Source organism: Chelonia mydas, chromosome 1 (assembly GCF_015237465.2).
Source record: "Chelonia mydas isolate rCheMyd1 chromosome 1, rCheMyd1.pri.v2, whole genome shotgun sequence".
Taxonomy (NCBI): Eukaryota; Metazoa; Chordata; order Testudines; family Cheloniidae; genus Chelonia; species Chelonia mydas.
The window spans coordinates 205489441-205499975 of NC_057849.1; the positions used below are offsets into that span (position 1 = coordinate 205489441).

At 44.6% G+C, this 10535-nt stretch overlaps 1 protein-coding gene across 1 annotated transcript; it reads right to left on the reverse strand.

The window, feature by feature from the left end:
• Positions 1-482: 482 nt before the first annotated feature.
• LOC119567167 (cystatin-A) lies at positions 483-10326 on the reverse strand. Its single transcript, XM_037910361.2, has 3 exons — positions 10173-10326; positions 2594-2695; positions 483-726 (listed from the first exon to the last, which is right to left on the reverse strand). The coding sequence occupies exons 1-3, from the start codon at positions 10236-10238 to the stop codon at positions 592-594; spliced, it is 303 nt and encodes a 100-aa protein (XP_037766289.1). The 5' UTR covers positions 10239-10326; the 3' UTR covers positions 483-591.
• Between the last annotated feature and the right edge of the window lie 209 nt (positions 10327-10535).

Below are 10535 nucleotides of genomic sequence, written 5' to 3' on the forward strand. Positions count from 1 at the left end.
TATGCGGCTTGGAGAGTCAGTAAGTTTGGCCAGCCCTGATGTAATGCATGTCTGAGGATTTCACAGTTGATTTTTTTTCCTGAAGCAATTGATGTAATGATCCACTGGGTGCTTTTCTTCCCTGTAGGGTGTCCATTCAGATGACTTGTTTTCTTGTGACTGTCAGTGGGGATGTGGTAGTTGTGGGTGGTGTCTTTGTTGTGAAAGATTTACTTGAGGTGGAGTTGGCTGAAGAATTCTTCTAGTTCTCTACATTAGTGCTATCATTAGCAGAAAGCAGCAAACCTGGAGAAATGGGACAGTCAAGCTCATGGACTAAGCAGATTCTAATGGAAGCATTTTTTGGGGAGATGCAGTGCTGAACCGTTGGTATTTGGGTAGATCCAGCACATTTCCTTGGAGGCTTTTTGTAAGTTAGCCACAGTTATTTACTGCTGGAATCAAGACAGACCTTCTGTTACATGCAACATGGAAACACAAACTTAGTTTTCAAAATCAGATTCATTTTATTTTCATCCATGTATTGGCACTGGCGGTACGAGCTGGGAGTCTGCAGAAAGAGCAACAGAAGAGCCCATCCCAAGCATCTCATTAAAAATAGCTCAGTAGATCATTTTTGGTTTTGCCAGTCTCATAGCTGGTAAGACTGAGCCCGTTGTTCTGATGAGGAAGCCTTTGGAACACCCTCAAGTGTACACACTCATCGGTGCTGTTGCTGATGGAAACCTGAAAGACAAGGAGAATGGGACACCCATGGACTAAGCACATTCTCATGAAGGGATGTTTTGGGGAGATGAAGTGCTGAACCTTTGAATAGCTACAAAGTAAAAATTAAATCACACATGGTATTCAATACCCTAAACCTGGTCTGTAGAGACTATCCCATTTCATAGCACATGTGTGAGCAGAAACAGGCTTGTATGTCCAAATTAGGGTGTTCCTGATGATCAGCAGAAATAGAAATTTTATCCCTGACCTCACAAGGCCAAATTCAGCCCTGCCATAAGAAGGTGTCACTTCCACTGGTTTCTCCAGGAGTTGCACCTATTTATGCCTGGACAGAATTTAGGTCGTATTCTTCAAACCCCAAAGTTATCCTTCCCACTCAACCCCTTCATCTTCTGCTTTTGCACATAACCTTAGGTATCTGAGTGAAGTAAATGAGAGTTTGCTCTACAAAAAATCTGATTGAAAACGTTTGGGTTTAACTATCAGTTTTTCCTAAGGCAAAGTCTCATTGACTTCACTCAGATCCCATGCCTAGGCCGGCAGTGAAAGAGTTAATCCTATTCACCCGAGGAAGGCCAGAGCTGTAGGCAAAGACACTGGGGGAGGGGGCAAAGAAAGCTGAATGCTGGGGTGAAGCAAGCCAACACCCTCACAGGGGCTGGGTGAAGATTTTTCAGACAAATATTTTATTCACCAAAAAAATGCAGTTTCAAATCTACCAAAACTATTTGTGAGTTTTTGTGAATTTTGACTGTCTCTCAAATCAAAAAATATTTGTTTGGAAATGCTGACAAACTGTTGCAATATTTCCAAATTGATTATTTTTGATTTTTGGGGGGAGAGAGATTTGCAAAATGGCCAGAGGAGGAGATGGTGGTGTCCCACCTTATAACTTTTAGTCCAAGTGGTTGGGGGTACTCAGGTGGGATATGGAAGACCTGGGTTCAATATCATCCTCATTTGAGGTGCAGAAGGGAGTTGATTGGGGTCTCCTGCCTCTCAGTAGAGTGCTCTAACCAGTAGGCTATGAGGTATTCAAGAGGAGGTTTCTCTGTCTCGCTTACTGAAGCTGTTCCACTGTTCCACTCCCAAACAAACACACATACTGTTTTTAAAATTGCTCAGAGGAGTTTGAGGTGTATACCACAGAATCCTCTCAGTAACACTCCCCAAAATCCCCAGGCTGGCCGTGTGCCTACTGGGCTGATCATGGGGAAGAGGATTCTATGTTCTCTCAGGGCCTGGAGATGGCAGGATGAAAAAGCCATTGTTTTGCCCGCCTGCCCAAACAACAGCTAAGGCCAGCTCTAAGGGTGAGAGCTGAGAAAGCAGTTGGAGAGTCTTGAATGGAGATCGCCCTCTTGGCAATCCTAAAATTTTACAATATACAGCTGAAAGAGTTCAGAGTAGCAGCCGTGTTAGTCTGTATCCGCAAAAAGAAAAGGAGGACTTGTGGCACCTTAGAGACTAACAAATTTATTTGAGCATAAGCTTTCGTGAGCTACAGCTCAGCTGTAGCTCACGAAAGCTTATGCTCAAATAAATTTGTTAGTCTCTAAGGTGCCACAAGTCCTCCTTTTCTTTTAGCTGAAAGAGTGGGACTCATGCTTTATAAATACTAAGATCAGATTTAAATGAGATTCACAAAACAAGCTGTTTATCTTTTCTATTTTTGTTGCGAAATCGCATCCAACAGGAGGTAATCCCTACCTTGATTAAAAGTCATATTGGAACCTTTTCCTGCAACGTTTGCTCACTATTTGAACATCTTGCTTTAAGGCACTCAAAATTATACCTATGTTCTTCTTCAATTAGAACACTTATGCAATGATGGAAGAAGTGGGGGATTTTGTTGAGTACTGACCTTAATGAAGTAGTTTGTTCCAGCAACCACCTGAGTTTTATATTTTATGGCTACAAAGACTGGATACGTCTTGTTCTCTTTCTCTTCCAGCTGTGGCTTCACCTGTAGAAAAAAGAAAGAGGGTTAGGTGGTGTAATGGGGTCAGCAAACCCCCTTCTCATTGTATGTCTACGGCCTCAGTTTCTTCTTCTCAGCTTCCCAAAGAATGCACATAGACTGATATGCAGCACCTAACATTTCCCTTCTTTGGGCCTTGCTTATTAACAAACAATTCAACTCAACTCAGATCTTGCAGCCTTATTCCCTAGGCTCCACAGTTCCTTGCAGCCAGGCTTCACACCCCTGTGAAAACTAGGATTGCTGCCTGGCTTTACCTGAAATACCTCTCACCTGAAGCTCCTGTTTTCTGCAAACATCTCCCCCAAAACACCTGTCCATCCACTGACCTCAGAGTCTGTCTGACCCAGCTCCCTCTTAAAGGAGGCACCACCTCCAGTATGCCATCACATGATACTTGGTCACTGTGATACAGAGGCCCATTGCTGCCAACTGGCAAAAGGTTCGCTGTTCTCTACAAGCAACTCCTGTCTAGACCTGACAAACTCACTACACCTAACACACTGCTTTCATGGTATTCACCCATGAAGGTTAGCATGTGAGGTCTCTGCTGAAAACTTGTAACTTATCAAACCCATAATCAGTGTGAGATGTGTGTACGGGTGATATTTAAAGAACAATGTAACTGTATTGAAACTTATGCCTTTATGGCGGTCTTGGAGGGAAAGTGGGTGACTAGGGAATAATATGTCTCGGTGACGGACAATTCAAGCGGGAGGGAGTTGTCACCCACCCTGGGCTAGCCAATTGTGTATTGCATTACTCATTGCCTGCCTTGGCATCAACCCAGAAAAATCAATTGAAAAAACCATCAAAGACAAACTAAGCATTGAAACCACTTGACTGTGAAAAGGAATAATAGGACATGGCATGTTTGCTGAATAAAGACAAAAGACTGATTTGGTATATCACAGGGTGGAGAAAGATGCTCTGTATACATGGACTAAGGAGGCACCTTGATGAGCAGGGGTGCTTCATGAAAGATTGGGTCTTGGCTCCTTGGGGCTAGTAAGTGCAGCAAAAGACTGAACTGTGGGCTAAGAATCTACATGATTAGATAGGAAAGGTAACTTAACTGTAGGCCCTAGTTTGCAGTTAATATGGAACCATCTGTTTCCATTACTCACACTTGTTTCCATTTAATCTTAAATACATTTTCTTTTGTTTTACTGGAAGTGAACTGAAGTGTTGGGTGTGCCACAGCAGCTGTGATCTAAGGTAAACCTGGGGTCCACTGTTCCTTTTGGAGTGGAGGGACTGGAATTTCTGTGGTGCCCAGGGATCAGGGGCTGAATACCACAGGGGGACACTTCAAAGGGACTCGGAGGCTGGGGTGCACCTATGTTCAATCTGCAGGGCAAAGGCAGGGCTCGCACAGCCCAGAGGACAGTGGCTGAGTGGTTGACAGGCTGGTTGTGTTAGGGAGCTAACACCCAGCTGGCAAAGGCAAGACTCCCTTGTGCTGGAGGCAGGTTTGGGTAGACGAGTTTATGCAGGGGAACAACTTTAAACGCCGTGGATTTTTCAAATTTATTCAGTGCCAGTACTTCAAAAATATGATGTAGAACAAGGAGTGTTTCCCCATGATAACATACATCTGAAGGGAAGGGAAGTTTGGGGCTCATCAGTGAATTGACAGTGACATTATCAATGACCTTTTCAAAGGCTAAGTACCCACTATCACAGTTCAGGGCAACTGCACCTGCAGTCCCCCCTTGTGTCCACCAAGCGGAGGCCCCCAGCTTTTCAGGCATCACCTCTCTTGGGCAAAGGTGCATGTCTCTCTCCCTCCTGGCCAGGGAGTTCAGGCTGCACAGCTTCCTAATCTACACGGTGATATCTCCATCAAGCCAGACTGCCTAAACAGGCCAGCGTCTGTGCCGCTTTCTCTCCACAGGCTCTGAACATGGAGTGCCAGCAGTGACAGGTTATCGCACAGATCTTTCCAAGCAAGCACATTTATTCTTAAGGTAAAAGCGTTACACAGGAAACATTAACTCAATAAAAACGTACACATGCTAAAAAATTTACCAGAGGTCACCCAAGCTCCAACCTAGGGCTCTGGTAGGTTAAGTCTTTCCAAGCTTTCCACAAGGATTGGACAGAAGGTGCTGACCATTTGCTGGATCAGAAAAAAGGCCCTAAGTCAGTTTAAACTATTTTTCTAAAAATCCTTTTAACCAGTAAATACAAGTATCTCTCCAGGTGGTGATAATCTGAATTAATTTGCCTCTCCTCCCCACACTCTTCTTAGTTCCTAGAGGGCTATGGTTCCCCTCCCCCATTGAATTATGTACAATCCCTCAATCATACATAAATGTTTGCATTTTTAATTCAACGAACTCCTATAATACTAAATTAATTCAATATGCTTTGTCCAGGATATTGCAGGTGAGTGTCATATCTGTCACAATCAAGTGACTTTTTAAAATTTTCCCTGAGACTATTGTGATTACACTCACTTGATGGGGTCATTGGAGCGAGATCTACAACCTATCCTGAAGGACGACCCATCACTCTCACAGATCTTGGGCGACAGGCCAGTCCTTGCTTACAGACAGCCCCCCGCAACCTGAAGCAAATACTCACCAGCAACCACACACCACACAACAAAACCACTAACCCAGGAACCTATCCTTGCAACAAAGCCTGTTGCCAACTGTGTCCACATATCTATTCAGGGGACACCATCATAGGGCCTAATCACATCAGCCACACTATCAGAGGCTCGTTCACCTGCACATCTACCAATGTGATATATGCCATCATGTGCCAGCAATGCCCCTCTGCCATGTACATTGGTCAAACTGGACAGTCTCTACATAAAAGAATAAATGGACACAAATCAGATGTCAAGAATTATAACATTCAAAAACCAGTTGGAGAACACTTCAGTCTCTCTGGTCACTCGATTACAGACCTAAAAGTGGCAATTCTTCAGCAAAAAAACTTCAAAAACAGCTTCCAACGAGAGACTGCTGAATTGGAATTAATTTGCAAACTGGATATAATTAATTTAGGCTTGAATAGAGACTGGGAGTGGATGGGTCATTACACAAAGTAAAACTATTTCCCCATGTTTCTTCCCTCCTCCACCCCCCACTGTTCCTCAGATGTTTTTGTCAACTACTGGAAATGGCCCACCTTGATTATCACTACAAAAGGTTTCCCCTTCCCCCGCTCCCCCCTGCTCTCCTGCTGGTAATAGCTCACCTTACCTGATCACTCTCGTTACAGTGTGTATGGTAACACTCATTGTTTCATGTTCTCTATGTATATAAATCTCCCCACTGTATTTTCCACTGAATGCATCTGATGAAGTGAGCTGTAGCTCACGAAAGCTTATGCTCAAATAAATTTGTTAGTCTCTAAGTTGCCACAAGTCCTCCTTTTCTTTTTGGAGTGCTCTGGTACATCAGCCCTTCTCAGATTCAGATGTTCTGTGTCTCAGAGGAAAGCATTCAAGAGACTTCAGCTGTGAGGCAGCATGGACTGCAACAGCTAGTGGGTCCCAAAAAGCTCTGACACCCAGCACAAAAGAAATACTAATTTACGAAGGCTGCCAGAAAAGGACAAATACCCTCGGCTCACTCAACAGCTCAGAGTCCTTCTCAGTTTATCCTTTGTGGGACAGTTCAAAAAAAAAAAAAAAAAGTTGGGGTCCTCAGGCCTCACTGTCTGAATATCTTACTCCATCCACGCAGCAGAAGTCATTGGTCAGAGTTCAGTTCTGTGGTACGACTCATTGGGGGCCCCCTTGCCTTGCTCTTTCACACTGATGCAGCATCTTCTGCTTGAGTGTCAACTCTGGAGCAGCTGTTCCAGTGCGTCACAGGCTGCCACTCTCAACCCAAATGCTGCAATCACGACACTCCTCCCAAAATCCCAATACACCCACTCTTGACGAACTATTCTCCCAGCTCCCAGGGAGCCTTTCCTTTCTGCTGCTCTCCGCAGATTCACCACACTACACCCAGGCTTCCCACTTCTTTGGAAGTGTTGAGTTAAGTGTCCCCTCAGCACCAGCTGTCCTTGTCTCAGAAAATAAACTGTCATCCTCCACTCCCACCATTCATGACCTTCCCAACCTCCAAGCACTATTTACCCATCAGTTATTTATTGAAAGGGCCCACCCCTTCAAGGGAGGTCAAGCAGCCAGCTGCCTAGTTCCCAAATGGACAGTTTGAAGCCCTTGGCTCATGCCTATTTAATAAGTAATACATTCCTGAACAAATGTATGGTTGGTTGTTGTTTCTGGACTCAGCTAGGATTAGGGCAGAAATGAAGGTATCACTCAGGGGTCAACAATGCTACAAGAAAACCTCTCCAAAATTGATAGGGCTAGGGCTTCTGGGGCTAGGTTTCACCAGGGATCTTAGGCACCCTGCTGACTAGTGCAATTCTTAGCCCTGAGTTAGGCACCCAGGTTCCCCCTGTATTGTATGGGGAGACTTAATTGCTTAAGAAAGGGATTCCCAGCAGGCAGAGTGGGGAGCCATCTAAGCTGGCCAAAAGTAAAATGGAGAGAAGAGGGGCAAGGCATAGGGCCCAGATCTACAAAGGTACTTATGCACCTGACTGACAGGCCGGAGAGAGGTGCCCATCTCTGCTTGGGATTTGTGCTTTCAGATTGCCAGATGAAAAGTGCCTTGTACCTGCTGAGGAAATCAGGGCTAAAATCCTTTCCTCTCAGAAGAGCTTTTGGCAGAGCATCGTTTCCCTTTGCTGTGATTTTAATGGTCTGCTTTGGAGCCTCTTTTAGGAGCATTTGGACACTACAATGAAATCCAACATAATGACAGCATTGTAGGTGGGGAAACTGAGGCAGAGAGCACTGAAGTGACTTCCCCAAAGTCAGGCCACACAATGAGTCTGTGGCTGACACAGGAATCACATCTGTCTCATGACTACCAGTCCCAGGGCACCAACCACAATCCGTTGTGCTTCATTCATTAGCTAACTGGGAACTTTGACCATTTCTTTAAAAGCATCTAGTCAAAGGCAATTCATGTATTTAAGCCAATCGGCAATGCCATTTTTCTGCTGGCAGCCACTTTCCCTTTCCATAAAAGGATGCATGAAGGGTGGGGTGAGAGCCACCACGAGTCTTCTCGTCAGCAGTCTGGTAGTCAGATGCTTTCTGTTGCTAAGAAATACCGTGGAGTTCCCAGGTGACGCACAAATGCCAAGTACTCTTCAAAATCTACCTCTTCAAGGCACACACAGATCTAAGCACAAGTTAAAAGTTTCACCTTTTAGAAAATAAAGAGCAATGAATAATTGTATTTACATGTTTAAAAGATCACTGAACAGACGAGTGCTTTAAATGAGGGGTTCTCAACCTTTTCCTTTCTCAGGCCCCCCCAGCATGCTATAAAAATTCCACAGCCCACGTTGTGTCACAACTGTTTGTCTGCATATCCAGTAGATTAAGAGCCAGGGCCAGCGGTAGGGGGTGGCAACCAGGCCAATTGCTTGGGACCCCAGGCCGCAGGGGGCCCTGCAAAGCTAAGTTGCCCAGGCTTCGGCTTCAGCCCCGGGTGGCAGGGCTTGGGCTTTGGCTTTCTGCCCTGGGCCCCAGCAAGTCTAATGCCAGCCCTGTCTCTGGTTTATTTAGGCAGACCCCCTGAAGCCTGCTTGCAGCCCCCCAGGTTGAGAACTGCTGCTTTAAATCATTCCAAGTACATGACACTTTCCTGAAAGTAGTTCAGAAATCATACATATCTGCCCTCCAGAGGCGATACTCTGCTCTCACTTAACAGGGGAGTCAATTTAAGAACCTCAATTGACCCGTGTGAATGAAAGCAGAATCTGACTTGAAGATTCACCTTTTGCGCCATATTTGTGTCCACTGAAAACTAAGAATTGTGGCCTCATTTCTGACACATGCTGGGAGCACATTTAAACGTGGATTCTAAGATTTTTTTGGACAGAGACCATCTGTTACGTTTCTACAGTGAGCATACACACAACAGCAGTAGTATTTTGTAGTTCTATAGTGCCTTTCGAGGAAGAATCTCAACGTGCCTTACAAATAGGAATTAACAGTCCCCATGTGAGGAAGGGAAGTGTTATCCTCCGCTGCCCCCCTCCATTTTACAGCTGAGGAAATTGAAGCACAAAGAGGCCAAGTGATTTGACCAGGGTGTCACAGTGAGTCCACAGCAGAGCCAGGCAGGCCCAGGACATTTCCCCCTCACCCCCCAGCCCAAATAACCTTCAAGGGGCTCTAAATCATTGTCAGAAAGGCCAAAGTTATAAATCACAGGAAAATACTGACTTAAACTCTTAAAATCCACGATTTTCCAGGGATCCAACTAGCTTCTGGACTTCTAGAAGGTTATTTGTTTACAGGGCCCCCGAAATACCCACTCTCCTCCTCTGCCCCCCTAGTAATGGGACCCTAGAGCTAGCCCTGGCAATAGGAACAAAAGCCTGACTCCCTGGCCTGCTCTGCATTAGCACATGGGACCTCCGATTCACCGCCGGTGCAGCTCCACGAGCCCAAGTACACAAGAACCACCGTAGGCAGAACAATGATATTTTTACTGCCCTGTCAGCCTGTTCTGTACAGATCAGGGTTTGATGACACAGTTGTAAGGACACTTAAAACCCGTCTACACAGGTGCTTCTACCGCTGCTACTATCCGTGGAACTCTACTGGTGGTTAATTAGGCAGCGTAGGCTCAGCTTCAGGTGCCCGTACTGACCACTAGAGCTTGCTGTCTTTCATATAGTTCTATCTGCAACACAGCCGTCAATGTCTCTAGAGCTCCCAGAAGACTGAAAAGCAGAACAGCAGAAGACTGGAAGAAAGCTAATGTGCTACTATTTAAAAAGGATAAATGGGGTAACCCAGGTAATTATAGGCCTGCCAGTCTGACACTGATCTCGGGTAAGAAATTGGAGCAGCTGATTCAGGTCTTGATTAATAATGAATTAAAGGAAATCACTATACTTAATGCCAGCCAATCAATGGGGATGTATGGAAAATAGATCCTTTCAAACAGATTTGAAATCTTTTTTGATGAGATTATAAATGTGGTTGATAAAAGGCAACACCGTTGATGTAATAGAGTACTGTACGGCATTATACTTGGTGCCGCATGACATTTTGATTAAAAAGCTAGAACAATACAAAAATTAACACAGCCACCTTAAATGGATTAAAAGAATGAAAAAAGTTCTATGCCTATGCTATACAGGAGGTCAGACTACATGGTCCCTTCTGGCATTGGCAGATACGAATCGAAGAATTTCCTGGACTGGAGTCAGTGCAGTCACTTCTTTAGCAATTTTTCCATGCCACATACTACATGCTTCTAATCAATCAAGAGGGCTTCCATTTACAATGCTTCTTGTTAGATTTTAAAGTAAATTTTAGCTTCATTCCATAATCTCTCTGGAATTTGCTTTTGTGCTACTAGTTTCTGTTTTGCATCTTTCATGGGATGCAACTCACCTGGTCAGCAATCTCTTGGATTTCTGGAGTCGCAGGTTTGGCCTCGGTTAAGCCTCCAGGCATCATAGTGGCAAATAACTTCTTAGGATGTTTGGAAACTCTGACAAGCAAAATCTAGAGCAAATGTGACCAAGAATAGTCAGACATCTGATATTATATAGTCACACAGTCATGTGGTTTGTATAGGTGGAGTTTACCATTGTCAGGCTTGTGAGGGGAGAGGAGAGAAGAAAGGAACAAAACAGAATTTAAAAAAATGTAATATTGTCAATAGTAAGAGAGAGAGTACTTTAAATATCATTATGTGTATAGTGGTCCGTGGACACCAGAAAAGCAGAAAACAAATAACTCCCCGACCCCTAT

Bases quoted from the DNA above. Each gene is read 5' to 3' on its own strand.
- LOC119567167 (XM_037910361.2), bottom strand. From the start codon at position 10,238: ATGATGCCTGGAGGCTTAACCGAGGCCAAACCTGCGACTCCAGAAATC. The intron at 2,696-10,172 runs GTGAGTTGCATC...TTTTTTCTACAG, and splicing joins TCCAAGAGATTGCTGACCAG to GTGAAGCCACAGCTGGAAGA. The intron at 727-2,593 runs GTCAGTACTCAA...CTTGTCTTTCAG, and splicing joins GAACAAACTACTTCATTAAG to GTTTCCATCAGCAACAGCAC.